We start from the raw sequence: 24,927 nt of genomic DNA, 5'->3' as shown, positions 1-24,927 counted from the left end.
GCAGTTGGCAGCCGCAGGCCAATGTGCTGGCTTAGAGATTCAATCTCTAAGCCAGCACATTGGGAGCAGTAGCGGTTTTAGATACGGGCGACACGGGCGGTTGCCCGGGGGCGGCATCGTGGTGGGGGGCGGCAATCACGGGCATCGGCAAAAAAAAAAAAAAATGGCTGCGACGTCAGCCAGCGCATACTGGGAATGGCATAAGCACCGATCGGTTTTCTATCGCCCATTTGCTGGGAGTAAGGGCGCCCTCGTTTGCGAGGTGCGCCCGCTGCTTGCGGCGCAGAGAGGAGAGGGCGGGGCGGCGGGGGATTCTCTGACCGGCTGGAGCAGCATCTAATAACCATCTCGCAAAGTAAAACAAAATAAAAACAAACCAACAAACACGAAAACACCAGACATCATGATACAGACTCATAATTTGCACCGATGTTTTTTCGAAATTCTATACACGAAAAGTGAGCGCGAGAGCCCTCGGTGCGCCTGCTTGCTGCCGAAGTCAAAGTAAACTTTATTGTCATCTCCGCTACATACAGTCCAGTATATAGAGAGAAGAGACGACAAGGCTCCAGTTACAGCAGTGCAAGTAAACAAACAATATATATAAGAAGAGTAAGAAAATAAATATACACTTTAGGACTCGGGGTAAAGGGATCAATAACAATTTAAAATTTACAGTTTGATGATTTAAAGTCTCACACACAAGCCGTCGAAAGGGGAGGGGGGCCCTGCTGCTTCCAAATAGAGCACATTTCATTTATAATGTTGTAAATCCAAGTCCATTATGTATTCATGGTTTGAATCCTGGGTTGTGTGAAGAGGGAGTGTTCGCCCAGGGCGCCAAACAGGCTAGGACCTTGAAGGAGAGTTTACCTATCATGATTTTGACAGTGAGAGCAACCAGAGTTCCTACAGGAATCTCCTGCTAGCACGTGGAGAACATGCAGACTCTGCAGAGAAAGGCCTCTCTCTGGTTTGAATGTCTAACTTTTTGCAGTGATGCAATGGTAGTCAGTGATGCAGGCATTAGAAAGAAAAGCAGCGTACAGACAACTTTCCCTCAGCAGAAAAGATATGAATCCCCCAACAGTAGCTCACACTGCATGTTAACATACAATAGAACAAAGGGCAAGGAGAATATTAGTTTATATTTGGACAGTGTGTTTTACTGCAAAAAGATCAAACACTAATTCAGTCAAATAATTGATGTCAGTATTACTCTATTCTAGATCCTCTGATTTATTCACAGCATTGTAGCAACTTTTCATATTCAAAGCACTGATCAGATATGCACAAGAAGATAATTTAAGTTGACTGTATCTTCTCTTTGATGTTGTGTGTAGTTCAGTTACAGTCTAGACCTTTTATCTTCCTTATATAATCCACCCCAGGTCTGCACCATCACAGAACATATACAGGCCTGAGGCAAAAGTGAATATATGAGCCCTCTTTATACACATATCTTACTGCAGTCATAATTGAAGCTACAGGGTACTGAATGGATTGAGGAGCAAACTGAAGAGCCAGAAAGCCAGTCTGATCTGCATGGGTATGCATTGAGATTTTGATTGGAATTTTCCAGCTGTTAAGGAGGGGAAAACTTCTTTCTTTTTCATTATTTATGGTATGTTTACTTGTGTGAGCTAATGGAAAAGTGTACTAAGAGGAATTTCTGTTTCTTATTCATTCTAAAGTGAATCCAAGCCTAGTGAAGACTTTGCTCATCTCCTGTAGGGTCATTCTGATGCAAAATTACAAGCTTCTGTAACATCTGCATGTCAGAGTGGAAAAAAGCATATGCATATTAAGTAAATTCAGCAGTTTGCTACATTTTGCTTGTCATGTGTTATCACTAACACCAGCACCTGTGCTTTTCCTGCTATGACAACTGAAAATGTCTACTGCGAAAAAGGCCAGTGTGCTATCCCTCTGAAGTTGCCCTATGCTATCTGGCAACAAGATGTTAGCAACAGATCATTTAAGTCCTTCAAGTTGTGGGACGGAGGTTCCTCTGAACATATTTTTTATCTAGCAGATCCACCAACACCTTGTTGTTGGTCAGCAGTCACTGTTGCTGAACAGAAAACCCCTGCAAACCTCGGTGATTTGGAAATGATCCAAGCCAGTCATCAAAACCTTCATCATGTGGTCTTTCCAAAAGTTGGTCCACGTAAATCCTAAATCTTAGCATCATCCCTTTCATCCGTGTGTGGATATAATGTCTTGGCCCATTGGTGTATATTATGAAACATGCAGGGGTATAAAACCGATACATACTGTCACTAAAAGATAGTAGATTGTACCTGAAGTCCACCTCTGTGAGGTAATTTTCCGCTCTATTGTTTTTAGTTGTGCAGTGTTGCATTTTCTTGTCAGCCTTTTTCCAGGAGCTCTTCTTGGAGTGAATCAATTCTCTGCGGCAATACCATCTAACCTATAATTCTTGTCCTCACTAGAAACAAAATGTTGGAACGGCAGCACATGAAATGAGGGAAGGCAAAGCTACAGCGGGAGTTTTTTTGCGTATTTGTTAGTCACCGTGTTGTCGAATAAATCAGAATCCATTTGGGAAATGACTTTTAAAGTTTAAAAAAAGTTTACATTAAAGCTTCATTTGCATTTGAAAGCCTCTCATCTTGAATCATTAAAGGAGTTAGACAACCTTTGGCAAATGTGTGCATTGCATTCCCTGATTAAAACTGTTACTTTCGGGAGTGCTGTATAATTTGTTTTTGTTTGTTTTCTTTCCTTCTGGAAAAATATATTTTGTGACAAAAAATTCATTTCTTCCACTTCAGAGATTTTATTTTTTTCTCTACCAACCTTCCAAATCTTTTCATTTTCTAGGTTATAATTTCCCTGCACAGGAATGAATACTAAAAGCTATTTCAGAAGCAACAGCTGCCTCCCAGATACACAGAATATACTGTGACTATGCACTAATGTGGCATGAAAAGAAGAGAGAATGAATTTTATTACCTTGACATGTGACACCACTGATTTCAGCTGTGCATGAAGAAAACAAAAAAGGCAATGTTTGAACCCACAGTACCGTGCAAATATCTTGTGCCACCCCACATTTCTTTATATTTTACTTTCAAAGGTACTTTCTTCTAATTTTTTAGTTTCTTACAGCAGCGGTCCCCAACCCCCGGGCCTCGGACCGGTACCGGTCCGTGAGTCGTTTGGTACCGGGCCGCGAGAGTTGAGGCTCAGGTGTGAAATGTATGGTTTTCAGGGTTTTTTATCGGTTTTCAGTGTTATTTTGTTATCGTTTTTATCGTTTACTCGGTTTTCCTTGGTCTTTTCACGTGTGTTATGAATAAATTTTCTTTTTTTCGGTACCGGTACTAGTTTTATTTTGTTGTATTTATCCGCGACACCTTAAAGGCCGGTCCGTGAAAATATTGTCGGGCATAAACCGGTCCGTGGCGCAAAAAAGGTTGGAGACCGCTGTCTTACAGGACAACTCTTTAGACTTTTTTTCTCATTTGGACCGCTTTTCACTGATTTTCAGTCCAGTCCTTGAACCTAACCTGTAGGAGTCATTTTTTGTGTTGTTACCTTATGTGTGCCGCTAGGGGTCACTTTTTGTAGAAACATGTAATTAGCGTCAGGTGTTATTGGTCGAAAGAAGCAAACAGTTTGTGACCGCTGCGCTGTTGTGATAAATGACGTTGGATAAAGACAACTGTTCAACAACTACGGATGGAAGTGCATTAAACATAGGACAAGACACAATAAGTACGGCTGGACTTACTGGACTGAAGTTTCATGCATAACAGTGGTATCAAATGTAAGTTTAGCCTCTACATGGCCGTTATTAGAGGAATGGGGTTTTTTTGGTTGTTAAGCCAAAAAAAGTATTGAGTCATTCAAGCATGAAAAAACGTGCCTGCTGCAACTCTATTAAGTGGAGTCTATGAAAAATCCCAGAGATAAGAGAAAATAGCGTTTTTGCACCAACATGGTGATTCCCAAATATTTATTAACTGAAAAGTTGGCATGTTTCAGCATGGTGTGCAGTATCTGAAAGTCGTGTCCTTAATATGAAGAAATCCAGTAAAGACATGACACTGGACCCAATGGATACATCTGGCCCTTCTACTGTTTACTGAAGTCTAATTTGGCTACGTTTTTGGTTTTGGTTATTCACTCCACTTGGGCACATTCTACGTCACTTACTGTTTACTTTTTGTGCAATGGGTATGACAGAAAGAGGAGTGCTAACATGCTAAATAATGAACTTGAACTTTCAGAGTTCTTCAAACAAGAGCTTTCAAGAAGTGAAGTGTTTTCAGGTTAACAAGCAAGCAAAAGTGTTCTATAGTGTTTTAAATTGGTGCTTTGCATACGGAATAAACATGTGTAGTCAAAGACTGTAGACCTTCACTTTGTGACTCAGGGAGACAAGAAGCCATTTTTAAGATAAGATGGATGAGATAAAAGACCCTTTATTAGTCCAACAGGTAGGAAAACTCACATTTATTAAAAAAAGCAAAGTGGACGTGGCAGAAATAAATAGATGCAGCACAACTGATAATGCTATATGGAAACAATAAAAGAAAATGTAAACAATATAAGGTAGAAGAAGATTAGATGCCTAGCAGCAAACCAGGATACTTCATAGTGGCATAGCAGGCATTGAGTGTTGAACTTTGAAATATGTACAGACCACAGAGTGTGCATGTGTGTGTTCATATGTGTACAATCACTGCTGTCATACATTTACTGCTGTTGACTCTGACAGCAGATGGAAGGAAAGACAGCTTGGCACGCCGTGGGTGCAGCAACCTGTCACTGAAGGAGATGCTCAGTGCTGTCAGAGCAACCTGCATGAGATTGGAGGTGTTCTCTAGAAGGGATGACAGTTTAACCACCATACTTCCATCTGGTCAGGAGGGTGTCCCAAAACAGAGCTGGTCTTCTTGAACAGCCTGTTCAGTTTTTATTATCCCCAGCTACCCCAGATACTGCTGCCCCAGCAGACCACACACACACACACACACACACACACACACAAAAGATGTCAGATTCCACCACAGAGTCATAGGAGGAATTCAGGAGCTCCTCTTGCAATCCAAAAGACCTAAGTCTCTGTAGCAGATGCAGTCTGCTCTGTCCTTTCCAAGATTGCATTTCTCTTGTTAGTCCAGTCCAATTTATTAGTCAGTTGAACACCCAGGTACGTATATGAGTCCATCATCTCGATCTCCACGGAGATTAAGAGGGAGAAACAGGGAGAAAAGGCTTTGCTATGCCAGTTTACGTAAGAACTAAACTGAAAGTCAGTGGCAACAGGTCTTACGGAGTAATCCAAACCTGAATTTTTTTAACTGAAATTGTTGTCAACATGTACGGAGGAGGTCAGGAGAGAGGCACAACAATGAGTGTCTACAGCCATGTAAAAGGATAAAGGTGACCAAATATTCACTTTAAAGCTTGTTAGAATTGTACAAACTGTGTTTTGCCTTGAATTCTGTAATTCCATGTATGTTTGTACTAGAGATGGACCGATCCGATATTACATATCGGTATCGGTCTGATACTGACCTAAATTACTGGATCGGATATCGGAGAGAAATAAAAAATGTAATCGATCCATTAAATATCAAAAAAGCACCTCACAAAACTTGCGACACGGCGTAACTCGGCTCATAACCGTAGCACGTTGGAGCAGTGTGCTCACCTGATAGAGCGGCTGTGTGTATTTGGAGCCTACCAATCCAGCATTTCATCTCCGTGGAAGTTATCCCACAGAGAAGTAAAGCAAATGTGTAAGTTCATCTCTGAATGTTTGTAAAGCATTCCCGCGTTAAGCTTAACAACCGATATAAGGAGCGACTGCCTCTCTCTCTCTCCTGCTGCTACTTCATAATCATGAAACTGATCAATGATCAGCTGATCGTCTTTTCTGTCGCGACTCCCGTTTCTCTTGTTTGTTTTTGGCCCACTTTGCACCAGAAAGAGGAAACCAGCGGCTGAACAACAGCAGCACGTTTAAGCTTGATAAGCTGTTGTTAGAATTTATTTAATATTACTTTCTACACCAGGATCCTTTTCTACGTAGCTGACGGCTGGTAACTGTGCAGGGGCGGATCTAGCAAAGTTTAGCAAGGGGGCCCGATAGGGCATTAACAGGGAAAAGGGGGCACAAAGACATACTTTTCTTTCTTATTCTCATTTAAATGTCTAGCTTTTAATAAATAATTATCTGAATCTTACACCCAAAGTTTTAATCTGATGTAAAATGTATAGAAGTCCATTACTGTATATAGTAACTGTTAAGTCTAATATACCCTAAGCTATAGTACTTTTTCCTTTGGGAAGGTACCATCTGTGCAGTTTGCAAGTCTGTTGAAGAAAGATGTTGAATCTATTTAATTATTCTTGAAAAAGAATTTAATTTTGTGCATTTTTTTCCCCACACTGCATCAAATTAAAGTTGACTACTTCGATTAAGAATCCTGAGGTGGAGGGTGGTTCCCTATTTTTTTTTTTTTTTGCTGGGAGTTTGCAACCCTATTAGTTAGGTTGCTTAATATTTCTGCTAAGTACTCTTTAAAATACCAGAATAGGGAGGATGGTGCAGGTTTAAGTTTATTAGATTGATCAGTATTGCTGAACTATGAAATATTTTGAGTGCAGTGTATTTTTTACATACAAGTATAACAGAATAGTGTTGTTGTTTATTTAAACTTGAGTATGAACTTATACAAAATGCAGCAAGATATTTAAAAAACAGTTTTATTGATTAAAAAACACACTATATCGGATTCATATCTGTATCGGCAGATATCCAAATTTATGATATCGGTATCGGACATAAAAAAAGTGGTATCGTGCCATCTCTAGTTTGTACATGACTAAAAAAATCACTGCAGCTGTTTTCCTGGCAAAATTTTAAGAAAGGCTCAAGTAAACAGGAGGCTCAAGATTTTTGCACAATATTGTACATGAGCTTTTTTTTTTTTCTTTTAATGTCTGAAAGTTTTATAATTATTTCCTGATTTAGGCAACTGAAACAATGCTGCAGTTAAATTTTAGTTCAGCCTCTGTGTATGATAGCATACACAGAGTATCAAGACACTGGTGGCTCAAATAGATTTCACATGCACTGATGTGATAAATGTTTGCCTTTCTTTGGACAATCCTTGATTATGCATCACTTTCAGTTTGTTTTGCAGTATGGAAGAACCGTCACATGCGCACCGTGACAAACTATTTCATAGTGAATCTTTCCCTGGCTGATGTGCTGGTCACCATCATCTGTCTGCCGGCGAGTCTTGTGGTAGACATCACAGAGACGTGGTTCTTTGGAAACACTCTGTGCAAAATTGTCCCTTATCTGCAGGTAAGCCTTGAACCCTGACATCTGCTTTTCAAATAGGATACTGGAATCTTTGACCTTTTCAGAAACAATTCACAAGGTCTGTGGATGCAAGCCAAGACTCCATATTTCTATTATTCTACCATTTTTCTTCATGGTATTCATGAGGGTAAAAAAAAAAACTCTTTTTCATATCCCCCAGGATGTGCACTGAGTGAGACCTTTGATGTTACTCTAAAGTGATTTAATGCCTCAGGCAACACTGCTTTAGCGCCACTCTGGCAATATGTATGCAAAAAAGACAATCTTATTTAATATTGTTGATCACAATGATATGTATTGAGAGCATGAACCAAAGTCCCAAACTACTCTGCACAGATTATATATCTCATACTCTTAACAGACTGTGTTATATTATATTGTTTATGCACAGCAAAGTAAATTCTAGCCTCATGGTGGCACGACTTTGACTATATGTTCTGCAGGGATGCAGCTGTAAAGCAAAGAAATTCTAACATAATGTGAATTCTTGTGTGTCAGGAGCTAGTTTAGCAAACATGCTGCACCTCATGGCATTTAATTAGCAATCTCTTTGAAGGTTTTCATAGTGACATTCACCCCGTTTACTGTTGAGCTTTGTATCATAAACTGCCGCTGCGGTATTTGCTTGAGGGCCATCTACCGCTGCTTTCTTTTTAAATCCAGGAGCATCAACTCTAATTCCCCTTTGGTGATTCATTTTATGTAACATTTTGGTATGATTCCTATTCTACTGTTCTACATTGTATGCTGGGGGTCTATAATACCTTGAATAGGTTCACAGCAGGGTGCAACAGAAGCCAAATGCAGCACATTGTATAATATTTTAAAAAGGGGGTCCATATTTCAGCTTGCAGCTGGTGTCCGGATTAAACCCATCCATGATTTCCCAGTGTAATGTGCAAGCAAGTGAAAAATGATCATTGCAATTTACAATGAGCAGTGTGGTGGAAATAATGCTTTTTTGGCCTAAATGCAGCAGGTTGTTTTGTGTGTGTGGGAACATCATTTTAACATATGCATTTCAAAGCATTTAAATGTCACAGACGGTTCCTGTTGTCTCGCAAACAATGATTCACTTCCCTCAAGGTTTCTCTCACTGGTTTCAGTGTTTACATATGTTTCATATTCAGCATACTTAACCTGTAACCATCCAGGATGCATCCAAACTCAATAACATCCAAACTCAATGAACAATTGACTTTCTGTCAGTTGAAGGGCAATGAGGATGTGCCCTGCTCTGCCTAAGGTGCAATCTTTCCTTTCTTTTTTAAGATCGTTTAAATGAACATTTTAAATTAGGCAGCGAGATTTATTTTAATGTACCTGGCATCATAAGCTAACCCTTTACACAAACAAGGAACCTCCGCCTTTTATTTCCAAGAAAAATTGACCACCCACTGCTTTTAAACCTGCACGTGAAATTTGTGCCGCTGCTCTGAAGTGAACAGACTCATCTGCAACACAGAGATAAGAGCAGGAGGTGTCCCATGCATCAGTGTTTGCCAATCTATGATTCAGGTCTACAAATACATGTTCTGAAATTATTTTCCTCATGAGCATTTAGTATTTTCTGTAACAACTGCAAACTGTATCAATATTAAATGGTGAACATCTTTGTGTATCTAGTTAAAAGTTTTTTTTCATTCTTCGCAGACCATCTCTGTTTCTGTATCAGTCCTAACGCTGAGCTGCATCGCCCAGGACCGTTGGTATGCGATCTGTCACCCACTGTTGTTCAAGAGTACAGCCAAGAGGGCGCGCAAGAGTATTGTTGTCATCTGGGTTGTGTCGTGTATCATCATGATCCCCCAGGCCATCGTGATGGAGTGTAGCAGCCTGCTGCCTGAACTCACAAATAAGACCAGTCTGTTCACGGTGTGTGATGAGCACTGGGGAGGTTAGTTTTCACAGTTCACAAACTAAATGAACACATTATGAAAATATGTCTCCCTCGCTGCTAGAAGCACAGTTTCAACTTTAACTGAATGACTCACTAAATTACTTAAACAACAACTGCAGTGACATTTATTAAGCTTTTCCACCCCCAGTATAGATGGGTTGATCACGTGTCATACCACTTTTTATCCATAAAGCGTGAGCACCTAAGCGGGATGGGTGGATTTTGCTTTGCTCAGATGAAGTCGCTCAGGATGCCTCTGTGATTGAAGAAGTCAAAAGAGGAAAACCTTACAAAGAGAGGAAGCTTTTCATCTACTCACATTCATTATATTACAGTAATGATGGGTACCTTTAATGACTACCTTTGAAATGTGGATTGCTTTCTTTAATAAGCTTGCAGTCATCATTGAAAGTGTGCAGTGCAAGACTGACAGGCAGAGCAGTAATAAGAGGAAAATTATGTTTTTTGTTACATAAAGTACACAAAAATGTCAGAAGTTGAGGAGGGGTAAATGAATCAGTAATGACTAGATATTTAAATGGCAGTCAGTCAGTATCTCATGAATGACTCTGATCGAAGCACTATACAAGGTCAGAACACAACGTTCAGAGACTCCGCCCATGAAAACAATCAACAGCCTTACCGAATTTGCATTTGGCCTAACTCCCCTCTAATTTCGTCTCCTTCAGCAGCACTCCAACAACCTTTCACAGATGCTGTTTTTTCTTGAAACGTTTGTGCAAAACTTGATTTCCTGTAGCATGTCAAAACGGCAACCCCTCAACTTCATTTTCATTCTAAAAAGTTATCAAAGTAGTTAAAAAACAAGATAAAATGATAAATATGACTGAGGAATTCTTCCGTGTGCTGATGCAAGATGGCAGGATGACACAGTGGTATGTACCACAGTTCAGGTTGTCTGATATTGTGGCTTGAATTCACAGTGCTCTGTCAACAGAAGAATAATTATGAGCAAGAAGTTGAACCCCTTACTTATTGTGCCACCTTTGGGTTTGGACGCTGAAGATTCTTGTTTTGAAAGCGGCTATTTGGCTGACTAAGAGTCAGATCAGCTTGGCAAAAAAGTGGATGTTTGCTGGATGTCTGCACTGGCAAATGGCCCCAAGGTGAAAGTTGTCAGGAATTTCAGGAAACAAAAATAACAGCCACATGGTAAACTGGGGGAAACTTAAAGGGGAAACTGACTATATTTGTGGAATCTCCTGAATTTGGAATTTTATGAGTAGTGTTGCAGAACATTTAGTATATAAAAAAAGCATTAAACTTTACCCGCTCTCAATCATTAAGCCATTAGTTTGTGCCACTCAGCAGAAGGTTCAGTTAATAATAAGCCGCTTATGAAAAAGTGGTCAGTGGACGTGTTTGTTCTCTAGACGCTCATCATTATCTGCTTTTTAGTCTTTAACTACTAAGTAACTACTCATGTTTTCTCTACAATATTAAGTGTTTCCTTTTAAACCCTTCAACAGCTGAGATCTACCCAAAGGTGTACCACACCTGTTTCTTCATTGTCACATACTTCGCACCACTGTGTCTCATGGTCTTGGCATACATTCAGATTTGTCACAAGCTGTGGTGTCAACAGGTGCGTATTCCACCATTTGCTATAAATATAAATTTCACAATGGGCTTCCAGGGTCTGATGTGCGCGTGTATCCACTTTAATGTATTCATTCAACAGATTCCTGGAAGCACATCAGTGCTGCAGAGGAAGTGGAAGTCTATCAAATGCTCAGCTCCAACTCCAGGACCGGGGGAGTCGGTGAGGGTTAGAACCAGCACGGTTTGTGCTGAGATCAAACAAGTCAGAGCCCGGAGGAAGACAGCTCGCATGCTGATGGTGGTGCTCTTTGTTTTCGCCCTGTGCTACCTGCCAATCAGTGTGCTCAATGTCATGAAAAGGTAATAATCTCTCAAGGAAGCTCTGCTGCATCCCAGATCTACAGTAGAGCTTGCTATAAGCCATATTTTGTATTGTTTTTTCCCCCTGACAGGTTTGTGATTAAAATGCATGCAAAAAGAAAAGAATGAATAAAATGATACCATGTTTTTTTACCTCCAGAGTCTTTGGGACATTCAAGAAGACAAACGACAGAGAGACAGTGTATGCGTGGTTTACTTTCTCACACTGGCTCATATATGCCAACAGTGCTGCAAATCCAATCATCTACAATTTCCTAAGTGGTAAGTTTTGAACTCTCCTCTAAGGATTCATTACTACCCTCTAGTGAACAAACTGGCAACAACAACACAATTCACAGCTTTATCTGCTAATAACCTGAAAACAGAAAAATGTGAATGCGAGCTAAAGTTAATTCTGAGAAAGCAGCAAGTTTTTAATTCATGCATTTATGAAAAAAAGGCTCTTAGAATGATTTTACAAAAAATTTAAGCTATTTTTAATGCAAGCTTGTAGATGGTTTTTAAAGAAGGTGGACTTTATAAAGATTTTGTTGTCGTTTTTTTCTTAAGGGAAGTTCCGCGAGGAGTTCAAATCAGCCTTTTCTTGTCATTGTTGTGGCCAGCATGAAAATGAAACAAGGAGGATAAGGACCAGAACGCGCACAGACAGTCGAAAATCCCTCTCCACTCAAGTTCACAATGTGGACAACGTGTCACGCATATCAGATCAGATGGTGTAGTCGTCTTATATTCCAGCTGGGGCACCTGAAGGACACGGTGATCTTTAAGTTAGACGTGTGATAATGTGCAGATCTCATTATTTTTGGATGACATTTAAAGGGAAAATAATTGTATTTAATGTTTTCTGTTTGGTTGATTTGAAAAGGACAGACTTTCTCTCTTCTGTTATGCAAGAAAATGTTGATTAATTATGAAAGACACGGTTCGTAATGTTCAGTGTTTTATATCTCTCTTTCATGTGTAGTTTCTGTAAATTTTGTATGCATTTTTGTTTTGGTTTGTCTAATTATGTCTAATTAAGTAGTAGCATCACCTTTGATATAACTAGCTGGTTTAAGGGATTTGAAGCTTTAAAGGTGCAGTCGGTCACATGTCCATCTTAAGTCCTCAGTGTAAATGCCCAGAAATGTATGTTCCTGTGCACTGAGTATGTTAATGAAGCCAGCTCAATTCATCAAAGTACAGAATATTCAATGTGACCCCTGCATGAACGTGACCGCAATGCGAAGCCTGTTTCTTTCATTTGAAACACTCCAGGTTTGTGTTTGGATAGCATCAGCAAAGCGGACATTTTCCAGCAAAATATATGTTACAAAATAATCATTGTGGTTGAATTTTTCGGCTGCGGGTAAGAGCTGCTCACAGTCACATTTACAGGCGACTCTATGGTGGGTTGTTTTTTATACTGATGCTAAATGTAAAAACAAGAAACATGTCCTGGATGTGCTTTCCATTTTCTTTTGTGGCAGTAGCCTGCAAGCATGTATGAATAATAACTGTGTTGCCCACATATTTTGCTGATTATCTGTTATTACTTAATTATCTGCTGTTTTAAGTTATTACTGGGTCAGAAAAAAGTGAATTATGGCAAGATTTGAAACTGTTTGCACAGATGAAAAAACTATCACTGCGTTAGTGGATCCTCAACTTCCTCACAGACAAACCCCAATCAGTGAGGGTGGGAAAACAAGTCTCCCCCTCCATCTCACTCAGCACTGGAGCGCCTCACGGCTGTGTTTTAAGCCCCCTGCTGTACTCACTGTACACTTAGGACTGTGTAGCCACATCAGACACCACCTCCATTGTCAAGTTTGCTGACGACACTGTTGTTGTGGGCCTGATCTCCGACAACATCGAGACGGCCTACCTGGAGGAGATTAGGAACCTGGAGACCTGGTGCCAGGAGAATAACCTCCTCCTAAACGTCAGCAAGACTAAGGAGCTGATCGTGGACTTCACTACAAAGCAGGCAAGGAATTACAAGCCCCTCATCATCAGTGGCACGCCAGTGGAGAGAGTGGACAGTTTCCGATACCTGGGTGTCCACATCACTCAGGACCTGTCATGGTCCTGTCACATCAACACCCTGGTTAAGAAAGCCCGTCAGCACTCAGTGCACAGGAACATACATTTCTGGGCATTTACACTGAGGACTTAAGATGGACATGTGACCGACTGCACCTTTAAAGCTTCAAGACTTAGAGACTTCCATCTGCCACTGAAGGTGCCCAAGAACTTTTACTCCTGCACCATCGAGAGCATCCTGACGGGAAACATCTGCACCTGGTTTGGGAACGGCACCAAGCAGGACAGACGAGATCTGCAAAGAGTGGTGTGCTCGGCCGAACGCATCATTCAATCAGAGCTCCCTGACCTGCTGTCCATCTACACCAAGCGGTGCAAGACCAAAGCTAGGAAGATTATGATGGACCTCTCCCATCCCAACAATGGACTCTTCTCACTGTTGAGGTCTGGGAAGCGCTTCCGCTCCCTTAAGGCCAAAACAGAGAGAATGAGGAGGAGCTTCTTCCCCCAGGCTAGTCGGGCCCTGAACCAGGTGTAGGACTGGACTCTCCCACACACATCACATCACTATAAGACTGGACTCTCACACACATCACATCACCACACGCACTCTGGTTTTTCTTCATGCACACTTCCTATAATTTATAATCTCTTTCTGCTATTTGCACATTTTTACTGTAAATTTCTAAGTTAAATCTATAAATTTTGTAATAACCTGTAAATACTGTAAAACCACTGTCATTTAATGATCAGGCATTGCATTGCACAGCTACAAGCATTTCACCTCATGTCATACTGTGCATGGTTGTGTGTGTGACGAATAAAATTTGATTTTGAATTTGATACGCTGAAAAATGTATTTTGTAAAATAATTTTACATTTTTTATTTAAAGTGTAAGTAAATATTTATTGTAATAGATTTATGTATCAGTATCAGAAAACAATCCAAATCTTGAGCTCTGATTCATCAGGACATTTTTCTGCTCCAGAACTCTTGGTATCAATGTTTTGACCTTTTCTTGATAAGAAATGATTGTACTGACAACTACAATGCGTAGTGTTTTTTGTCTTCTTCCGTATACTTCATTGTTTCTTTTGCAGGAATGGCCTACTCGTACTTGATGACACACTTAGAAGTTGCCTTTGAGCATGTCTGATAGAGCATCTGGGAGGTCAAAGGCTTTGATCAAGGGCATCTCAGTGGTGAAAATGAGGCAATTACAAACATGCTTTTTCATGTTCCCCACCAAAAATTACTTGCTGCTGCAGAGACCGCGTGTATGAAGTCTTCCTCCCATTTCTAACCACAACAGTGAATTTCCCATTTCAAACGTGCCTCATTCAGATGAGCAACTTGCAGCCTGACTCAGTAATTGCAATCATTCATAGCAGCCGATTTGGATTGTCAACACTTTGCTGTGGTGGTTCAACAGCATTTGTTTAGAACGGCAGTCAGTCGGGCATATAGTATTTGGTGATATCTTAAATAATTTTATATGCATGAGCTAGCATTTAAAGACAATTGCTGCAGCTTGCCCCGTGTGTCAGCCTGAGAAGCACAGTTAATGCCCACATACATCATTTTTAAAAAGGGTTCTAAACTGTGCACAACTGTTTGTATGTGTGCTGAAATGTTAACGCTAACGTGCAGGGCTATTTTTATTAGTTGCTTGCAAGTTTGATTTTATGTCAGTGAATGAAGTCTACACACACAAATACACATATGGTTAACCCTGTTCACAAGCAGCGCTGACTTTTTGTCAGACCCCTCATCCAAACAGCATCAGATATGACTTCCTTAAAACCGCAGCAATTGCCTAGGGTGAAGTGGATCAGAGTAATGGTTGTGCAGAACAGAAAGACATGCACACAACTCTTTATGCAGAGAGCACCCTGATTAAACCGATGTCCCTTCAAGAGTAGCTTCCATCTTTCTTGAGAACCCCTCACCCAGTGAACATGAGTAAGCGGCTGAAGCCATTCATTTTAGCTACTTGCACATTACTGGAAGAAGATAAAAGCAGAAAATTTCTTTAAAGAGTATTTGCAAAGAGATTTACAACTGTACACTGCAGCACACTGGAAACTCAGAGAATCCATATCCTCAAACATACAGCACAACAACGTTTGCATTCAGAAACACAAAGCAAATATTAATCATCAGTGTAATCAGCAGTAGAGAAAATCCTTAAGACAAAGTGCTATAGTTTGGATGCAAAGGACAAAAATGAATAAACAAGGAGGACGTGGAAATCTTGTCAAATCAGGCTAATCAGTTCAAATAAAACTAAAAAGGCAATCAGGAAAAAAGCATAATATGAACGAATGACAGAAAAAAACCAACAACAGGAAACAGAGAGGAAAACAATCCCTGCCAGGGCAGCATGATTGTAATTAATCTAGGTTTGATTGTTCAGTTCAGCTTGATGTGTTTAATGTGGGGAAATTGTTTATGAGCATAGATTTGATTTATTAATTATGTTAAAATTTTATAGACTTTAAACTATGACTATGGCACAACAATGACACATGTGGGACATTTTTCACAAGAATTTCTTCATTTTGAACTAAATGTGAAATGTTTGCATCCCCACATAAAGTATTTAGAAAACACTTCTCAGCCCAGGTCTTGAATGCTGTTCAGAGTAAAACAGTGCATACAATTGTCTTTAACAACTTCTGAATAGACATGAAGCTGTCGAATTAAAGTCTCTTCTTTTTGCATCACTTTTTTAAAAAATGTATAATGTATGTTGTAACTTTTTCCAGTGCACTTTAAGCCTTTTTGCCTTCCAATGTTTCATACTTCATTGTGCAACACTTTGATCAATATTTGTTGACTTTTTTTTTTTTTTTTTGCTTGACAAATAAATCATCTTGATTGGAGGCTTTATGAGAGTTAATCACTGTTGACTTCTAGCCACTAGGGAGCAGCAGAAATGAGCTAAAAAGAGAAGGTTGCTGACTTCAAATTGGGTGGAGTTGTTAGCAAAGCCATCCATCTTGTAAATGACTCTGCTGACATGTAACATTATTTACAGCTGAGGGTGAATACTGTTTGTTTATCAGTAAACACATGTATACATATACATATGCTTTTTGGTACCTAAGGCAGTGTTGTGTTGATTCGTAACAGAACAACTTATTGAATAAACTCTTGTATTATTGTACTTTGTCACTGGTCAGTTGAAAAACTATATAGTTTGTCCCATTGCCTTTAGTTGAATATATGAAAAATGGCAAAATGACACAGTTTGACAGCCATAAAATAGTTTTTTTTTCTCCAACAAAGAAATGATCAAAAAGCTATTAGCTTAAAATTTGGCATGGTGTGCAATTTGTCCTTAAAAAATTTGAGGATGAAGGCAGAACAAAAGCAGAGGATAAAAGAAGAAGTGGTAGCTCTAAGAAATTATACCATATTCCTAAAAGTATTCACACTCCTTCCTTCACACACATGTGAACTTGAATGACAGCCCATCCTAAATCCATAGGGCTTAATATAAAATATAATAAAATGTAATAAAACACCATCAACTCTTCTGGGAAGGCTTTCCACAAGGTTCCACTGACTGTGGAATATTTAGTAGCGAGGAAATTCCAGGACTGCACTTGTTGCAGAGCGACCCATTCTTTCACAAATGTTTGGAGAAGGGACACAGATGTTTGAGTTTATACACCTGTCGTCATTAAAGTGATTGGAATACCCGAATTGAGCTATTTGGATGGGTAAGTGATTAATTTTGACAGTGCAGTGTATCTTTGTTTTGGTCTTTGGTTCAAATCATCTTCAGTATGTAAGGGCATGTCGACTGGCAACAGCAGTAAAATCATACCTGGCAGGAAAAGACACAATGAAACACTTCAGTCATGGATTGGTCTCCCAAGAACTTGAGCAACGTTGAAGCCTCAAGCCATTAAAATATTAAATAATATAAAAGTCTTTGGTTTGCTTGTTTGTTTGTTTTTTGATTATTTAGAGCACATCCAAATGCATTTTGTCTGAAATTTGCTGCATAAATATGTTTACTTTCCTCTTAGTTATTGTTGGAAAAAGAAATCAAGTGAAAACAATCTGACACAAATTTAAATCAGCAGATCAGACCAGGGATCAACTGTTTTTTATTTCCTATCTCTGAAGTAATATCGCACTACTCCTAAGAGATAATACTATTACTTAAGCCCACAAAATATAATAATGACAATATTAAAATACTATATGCACTAATTTTTTTCCCTTTTTTGTTGCAGCTCTGTTTCATTGCATTTGTCATTTTTATTCTAAGGTGCAGGGTACAGCCTCCAGTAAATGTGTTACATCCTCCTGACAGCGGGTGGTGTATCCCAGCTTAAACCAACAAGAGGAACACATCAGCTGCTGGTGAGAGCTTCATTTGTCTGCTCAAAGCTTTGCAACAGCTATCATGCAACTGAGACGACTGGAAGCTGCAGTCATATTTGGTGAGTTTAAGCCGAACCATTACCATAAAATTACAGATTTCTGATAGAAAAAACAAACAAGTTGATTAGTGTTATTGTATGTTTTTGTGCTATAAAATTAGCATTACTAGAAGTGTTTCATGTCTTGTTGTTTGTACCACATGTATAGTCAAAGCGTAGCTACAGTTAGTCATGTGAGACATCAACATTTAATTTTTGAATGTCCCTTTTCATATAAAACCTCAAGACAAAAATTATCTCCGTGAAATAAATCCACATAAAAACCAATGATAAAGTAAATAAATTCTTAAAGTCTTCTTGTATTTCAGTGATTATTGCTCCTCAGATTTCATCGCTGGCTTCTGAGTGTTTGGCTGCTGTGAAAATCTGCATGTCAGATTTATGCAAGCGTGAACAGGCATTTTATGACGGCATCTGTGAAGGTAAAAAAAAACCCACATTTCCATTATATTGTTATTATTACCAAGGGTTGAGACACATAAGTATTACATAAAGTGATTACATTTCCTCAGGAAGTTCAGCAAATGAGACTGTTCGACTGAATTGCTTTTCATGGAAAATGGCTAAAATGTAATAAGTGAGGAAACAGCCCGAAGCAAAATGTACATAACAAAATAAAGTGACAATAAATCACTTTTCTGATGCCTTTAATGCACACAGTATGTCTGTTTTGACATCGAAATCCTCCATTATTACACTGAATTTGATATACCAGCCTATATCGGGATACATAACCAGACATCACAAGGAAAACTGTCAGAGCAGCAGGCACATAGAAAACACCTGTTGCTCAAACAAGACCTTGCTCGCTTATGGAAAATCCTGTTTTTCCGCCTTCCTCTTATGTTTCTGTCATTCAAGATGGAGGGTGCCAAATAAAAGGTTCAGAGGTCTGTAACATGACCATCCAGACAATACTGCACCAATTTCCTTCTCTGCCAGGGTGCGTGTGTGCCTGGGAGGAGGAGCTTTGTGATTCTATACAAGTGCTGGCCACACAATGCCACCAAAAGCCAGGTGCGGTATTCTCAGAAGTCTCTACGATAAGCATTTAGATGTGAAATTGCGTTTTTGTTTGCCAAAGGTGGACAATTATTGCACTACAAAATGACTGTTAAGAGGATCTTTAATGTGCCTTTGTTGGTGGGAGAGATAATCATGTTGATTATTTGAACAGCAGTTCAGCTCACGAGGAGTGCAGTAATGGATTGGCAGTCGAGCACTTTATTAAACTATGGTAATTATTTCATTACGCTAATCTCAGATGAAATCTAGTGAAGATGAGTCAAAACTGGTGAAACCCATTCACTACCTTTCTCTCTCTTTGTTTTTTAGTATATGATGGTGCCGGATCATGTTTGGATCAATTTAGGGCTTGTCTCAGCGATTCAGTTTGCAACAGGTACCTGGCACCTATGCTCCAAGCCTGTAAGTCAGGCCAGTGCAATGATGAAGGGTGTCAGCAGGAAACTCTGCGGTTCTACAGGAACGTACCCCAAAATGTTGCAGAGATGCTGGTCATGTGCGAGTGTGAAGCTTCAGATCAGAGCTGTCTGAGCATGAAAACCGAATTGCACAGTGGCACCTGTGGAGATGAGATCCGGGTCTGTCAGCGTGTACTTAACCAGTGCACCGAGGATAGTAACTGCAGGTATGCTGTTCTGTCCTCAGATGTTTTTGTTTTTTTTGTTGTTGTTTTTTTCAGGATTATTGTACAAATACTATTATTATTAAATGCACGCTCGGGGATGAAACAACCAAATCAGATGTAAATTCATTGTTTGCACAATGATGAAATGTATGAGCAGCATCTGGTGGATGAGATTGCTGGAGGGAACAACAAAAGCTGACAGGAACATTGTTGTGCGAGGCATGCGAGGAGGAGAAAAAAGGTGTCTTGTGTATAGGCTGTGCAGCAGGAAGGAAAGCACTTTAAAATGCAAGGAAGGGATTCAGTCAACAAACTAACAATCACTAAATTGGAGCAGGAAAAAGAGTGTTCATCATTCGAGAGTCCTTTCCAGCCTTAAAAAGTGAACGAGTGAGTGATACTGGAAATGAGTGTATAAAATAACATTTTTTAAAATAATGCCAGCTCACTGCTAGTAACAGAAAAGAAGAAGTCTGCAGATAGTTGAATACGTAACTACCAACACTGAGCCAGACACAGAAATAACAAAATGTGAATTCTCAACCTTTAAGTGAACAATGAAGAAGAACTCAAGCTGAGGTAGTCCAGTATACAGGGAGTGCAGAATTATTAGGCAAGTTGTATTTTTGAGGAATAATTTTTTTATTGAACAACAGCCATGTTCTCAATGAACCCAAAAAACTCATTAATATCAAAGCTGAATGTTTTTGGAAGTAGTTTTTAGTTTTAGCTATTTTAGGGGGATATCTGTGTGTGCAGGTGACTATTACTGTGCATAATTATTAGGCAACTTAACAAAAAACAAATATATACCCATTTCAATGATTTATTTTCACCAGTGAAACCAATATAACATCTCCACATTCACAAATATACATTTCTGACATTCAAAAACAAAACAAAAACAAATCAGCGACCAATATAGCCACCTTTCTTTGCAAGGACACTCAAAAGCCTGCCATCCATGGATTCTGTCAGTGTTTTGATCTGTTCACCATCAACATTGCGTGCAGCAGCAACCACAGCCTCCCAGACACTGTTCAGAGAGGTGTACTGTTTTCCCTCCTTGTAAATCTCACATTTGATGATGGACCACAGGTTCTCAATGGGGTTCAGATCAGGTGAACAAGGAGGCCATGTCATTAGTTTTTCTTCTTTTATACCCTTTCTTGCCAGCCACGCTGTGGAGTACTTGGACGCGTGTGATGGAGCATTGTCCTGCATGAAAATCGTGTTTTTCTTGAAGGATGCAGACTTCTTCCTATACCACTGCTTGAAGAAGGTGTCTTCCAGAAACTGGCAGTAGGACTGGGAGTTGAGCTTGACTCCATCCTCAACCCGAAAAGGCCCCACAAGCTCATCTTTGATGATACCAGCCCAAACCAGTACTCCACCTCCACCTTGCTGGCGTCTGAGTCGGACTGGAGCTCTCTGCCCTTTACCAATCCAGCCACGGGCCCATCCATCTGGCCCATCAAGACTCACTCTCATTTCATCAGTCCATAAAACCTTAGAAAAATCAGTCTTGAGATATTTCTTGGCCCAGTCTTGACGTTTCAGCTTGTGTGTCTTGTTCAGTGGTGGTCGTCTTTCAGCCTTTCTTACCTTGGCCATGTCTCTGAGTATTGCACACCTTGTGCTTTTGGGCACTCCAGTGATGTTGCAGCTCTGAAATATGGCCAAACTGGTGGCAAGTGGCATCTTGGCAGCTGCACGCTTGACTTTTCTCAGTTCATGGGCAGTTATTTTGCGCCTTGGTTTTTCCACACGCTTCTTGCGACCCTGTTGACTATTTTGAATGAAACGCTTGATTGTTCGATGATCACGCTTCAGAAGCTTTGCAATTTTGAGACTGCTGCATCCCTCTGCAAGATATCTCACTATTTTTGACTTTTCTGAGCCTGTCAAGTCCTTCTTTTGACCCATTTTGGCAAAGGAAAGGAAGTTGCCTAATAATTATGCACACCTGATATACGGTGTTGATGTCATTAGACCACACCCCTTCTCATTACAGAGATGCACATCACCTAATATGCTTAATTGGTAGTAGGCTTTCGAGCCTATACAGCTTGGAGTAAGACAACATGCATGAGGAGGATGATGTGGACAAAATACTCATTTGCCTAATAATTCTGCACTCCCTGTAGGGCCGCATTAGTGTACAGTAGCACTCCTAACCGAAATCCTTTTTACATTGTCCAGTTTGTCCTTTTAACACATACATGGCAGCAAGCTTTCATAGAGAGTGCCAAGTGCTGGTCCAGCCATGAGGAGCAATTTGTGGTTCAGTGTCTTCTTCAAGTGGATGCCCTCCTCACTTGTCCATACTCGAGCTGATTTCATTATGTAAACCTAGATTTTCAGGTTATAGTTCCATCAAATCCAATGCTGTTTCATTTTTTTTTAAATGGCCATTTTTTAAGACCACATCTCCAATTACTATCTAATAAAATTTTTCAGAAACCACTTTACACATAGACTGCAGCCTTTTATAATCCAAATTCCACCTGTGTGATTGGTGCACTTTTCCCGCTGCCATTTTTAATGTAATTCCATAAATATATGTGAAATGATCATGAAGTAATATGTACAATCTACCATAACACATAAACATCTATAAATCGCAGCACCCACTCATTCCACATAACACACATTTTCTCTGTATTAACAGGGGCTTATTAGAAAATTTTCAAGCCAATTGTTGGAGTCCTGAAGAAGCCCAGTGCATTGACAGTGACCTCCCAAGAGATGAATGCTTCACCCAGATGGAGCCAGAGCTCATCCTTGGTGCAGACGCTGAATGCAAAAGGGCCTTCGTGGCTACTTTAGGTACAGTGCTTCACCATCCTTGTACATGTAAAAGACTCTACAATGATGATCTTCTGACATGCAGCATGATTCACGACGTGCTTCACAATATATCACGCTTCAGTGAGTATCTTCTTTTTTCTAACCAGGCATTTTTAAATTTTCCTGGAAAGATTGTAAATTATTTTTATTTGTATTTCAGTGGTATCTTCAGAAACAATCATTCGCCCTTCTAAACCTCCTCAGACCATTGAATCAGATCATGCTTATGCTTGGTTACAAGGTAAATTTGCATTCAAGAATTAACTCTTAATGCTAATCGTAGTATGATTCACATGAATTTAAATTATCAAAACAATTTTTGAGTGGGTTTGGAATATTTTGTCTTTCCAGATTATCTTCTGTACGTTGTTGCAACTATCCTGCTTGCTGGTGTCGTATTAATGCCTCTGGTTATTGTCAGTAAAAAATGGTAAGCATCGATGTTGAATCAATGTTAAGTCGCTTTATCAAAATATTATGTATAATTTACTTTTATTTCTGTTTCCTTGTAGGATCTCAAGAAAGAGAGATAAAACAAAATTCCACCATCCACAGAAAAGCAACTGTGTCGTTATTCTCTGATGTTTATTCCTCTTCCCACTGAATAAAATAATCATAATCTTTTCTCTTTTAACTCAAGATCACAGCTGAATAGATTCGTGAGGTTCCTTTGAGTTTTCTGCACATGCAGTCATCTCATATTTCTTTGCTGTAATAGGTAATAGAGTTTATTAAGAAAATAACTAAATTGAGAATGCTTTAAAACACTGTCATCAATAGCTAAATGAATATTGTTGTAATCATCCTTTGCAAAGGTCTCCAAAGCACACTTTGTTTTTCAAAGTACTTGGTAGGTGATTGATGAGTTTGACGTGAGGGCTCTGTGGGAGTCATACAATCTGTACAAGGACTGATTGTTCTTCTTGCTGTAGTTCAGTAGCTCTAGGTCTAGAGTTGCTGTATGTTTGAAGCACTTGTCACACTGCCCAGTGGTGTTACTTGATTGATAAGACTATAAGAAGCTTTTGCACAATCTTGTGAAGTAGCATTGTTTAGTTCTTCTGTAGTGCACCCTTAATCTTTGTGTTGTTGCAAACAGTGATCTTGTGCTGCTTTATTAAAGAACATATTGTATATTTGTAGATACAACCTTTATGTTTAAAGCTAATTGAAAAAAGTCAGGATGCATTATGTGTGAACTCACAAAAGCTAAACTGTCATTTTTTTTGTTGTTAATCTTTCACACCGAGACTTATTATAGAAAAAAACAACAGATCTGACAAGTTTAAGATTGCTTTAAGTTATAACTTCAAGTGTGATCATTTATTTGTGCTCTGCTCACTCTTGTGCTCTATTCCTCTGTATCTGATAATAAACTTCCCACTGAAAGCCTTAAAGCCCCACAGTTTGTTCAAAAAGCTACATTTTACGTGACGAGGTCTTCAACCTGAAGCAGTGAACACAAAAAGATTTGTTTTTCTTTTATTAGTTCATAGACAGCTATCGAGAAAGCCCTGTCAGCATAGTCCACTTAGTCCTGGAATCAGGGACAGAGTGGAGCCTTTGGTCAGGTGATGTCTGATATAAAAACAGGAGAAGTAGAAAGGGAGGACAACCCTATTCACCCCTTTGTGCACAAACAGCAGGGGAGAGGCACTGATGGGAGTTATCTGTATTGACCTGTAAACACACTTACTTTAGCATTTTGAGCTATTTGGAGACAGGGTAACGAGGTCTGAGTGGTGGCAAAAGAGAAGCAATTGCAGCAATCAAGATGAGTGGATTTGCTTCACTTTAATCGGGCCAAAGACATCAAATTGTTTTTGTCACTGGAGCTGATCTAACCCTGATTCACTGATCTGCTCTGTTTTATACGATTGAGCTATAGGTGAGTATTTCTGGACTCATTCTGCTCTGGAAAGATTTGAAGTTCTGTCCAATAGTCTATTTAAAGTCAAATTAAAGGTCAGTGTGGATAAATATGATTAATGTTTTAACCCATGATTTAATTCTTTTTTCTATCATGTTAAGCACACACAACATACAGTCTGATCTTTTGTGTGGAGGGTCTGTGTCTGTGAGGAAAATGAACAACCATGTCTGGAAATCTATATATTTGAAAGGATGCAACAGTAAGTAGATACAGAGATAAATCCAAACACATGCTAAAAAGTTCCCAGCTGGTTTGAAGGCAGAGGTTTTTGTTGGACAGGAAGAGTTGATTGGGAGGTAAAAAAAGGCTTTTTTCAGGAAAACAGGACAAAAGGGAACTAAACACTAAACAGTGAGCTAAACATGTTCATTCACAGGCAAACACTGGATTGGTGGGACTATTTATATACTTGGGCCTAATTTCAGATGTAGGAGATAATAAAGTACAAAACCTTCACTACTGTACTTGCGTAGAACTTTCAGGCGTCTGTATTTTACTTTAAATTTTGATGTTTTTGTACAAATCTTTACTTTTTAATTCTTACATTTTCAAAATGGGGGCGGGGATTATTTCTGTCACTGCTTGCTTTCAAACATCAAAACAATTTGAACCTAAATCGAGGGGAAAATAACATAAAAGACAATTCTGTTGGTGTGTGTCTATCGCATGTGCTTATCTCACACAAAGGGATGGAAGACAGAAAAACACATCATCTAGCCATCAATGCTACGTTTCCAACACCTCAACAAATATTAGCAAACAGACAAACTGTTTCTGCACAGTTTGTCACA

General features: G+C 39.4%; 2 protein-coding genes across 4 annotated transcripts in view; both read left to right on the top strand.

Moving 5' to 3' along the window:
• The window catches only part of hcrtr2 (hypocretin (orexin) receptor 2), a 37,323-nt gene extending 21,257 nt beyond the window's left edge, over positions 1–16,066 (top strand). Inside the window, exons 1-7 of one of the 2 annotated variants that reach the window (XM_084948497.1) lie at positions 160–3,796; positions 7,176–7,354; positions 9,026–9,269; positions 10,763–10,878; positions 10,975–11,195; positions 11,356–11,477; positions 11,766–16,059. In XM_084948497.1, coding sequence (XP_084804623.1) covers positions 3,775–3,796; positions 7,176–7,354; positions 9,026–9,269; positions 10,763–10,878; positions 10,975–11,195; positions 11,356–11,477; positions 11,766–11,935 — 1,074 coding nt within the window. In that variant the 5' untranslated portion in view covers positions 160–3,774 and the 3' untranslated portion in view covers positions 11,936–16,059. Of the gene's footprint in view, positions 1–159; positions 3,797–7,175; positions 7,355–9,025; positions 9,270–10,762; positions 10,879–10,974; positions 11,196–11,355; positions 11,478–11,765 lie in introns of those variants that run through there. The other variant, XM_084948496.1, reaches the window with a different exon arrangement.
• A 1,242-nt stretch (positions 16,067–17,308) lies between these two features.
• gfral (GDNF family receptor alpha like) lies at positions 17,309–23,589 on the top strand. 2 transcript variants are annotated; one of them, XM_084948499.1, is made up of 9 exons: positions 17,309–17,702; positions 18,011–18,124; positions 18,564–18,719; positions 18,883–18,939; positions 19,038–19,353; positions 22,025–22,284; positions 22,364–22,444; positions 22,555–22,633; positions 22,716–23,589. In XM_084948499.1, exons 1-9 carry the CDS (start codon positions 17,666–17,668, stop codon positions 22,783–22,785), a joined length of 1,170 nt encoding a protein of 389 aa, XP_084804625.1. In that variant the 5' UTR covers positions 17,309–17,665; the 3' UTR covers positions 22,786–23,589. The 2 variants fall into 2 exon arrangements, with proteins under 2 accessions (XP_084804625.1, XP_084804624.1); XM_084948498.1 differs by having other exon boundaries at positions 17,310–17,702; positions 18,880–18,939.
• Positions 23,590–24,927: the final 1,338 nt, after the last annotated feature.

Source organism: Perissodus microlepis, chromosome 13 (genome assembly GCF_051167445.1).
Source record: "Perissodus microlepis isolate ML-2025 ecotype Zambia chromosome 13, ASM5116744v1, whole genome shotgun sequence".
NCBI lineage: Eukaryota > Metazoa > Chordata > Actinopteri > Cichliformes > Cichlidae > Perissodus > Perissodus microlepis.
The sequence above is the reverse complement of the archived record's forward strand: the minus strand, read 5'-3'. Positions and strand labels throughout refer to the sequence as shown.

Coding starts and splice junctions, on each gene's coding strand:
- gfral (XM_084948498.1), top strand. CDS start 17,666: ATGCAACTGAGACGACTGGAAGCTGCAGTCATATTTG. Junction 18,940..19,037: donor GAGCACTTTATTAAACTATG/GTAATTATTTCA, acceptor TTTGTTTTTTAG/TATATGATGGTGCCGGATCA. Junction 22,445..22,554: donor TGCTTATGCTTGGTTACAAG/GTAAATTTGCAT, acceptor TTGTCTTTCCAG/ATTATCTTCTGTACGTTGTT.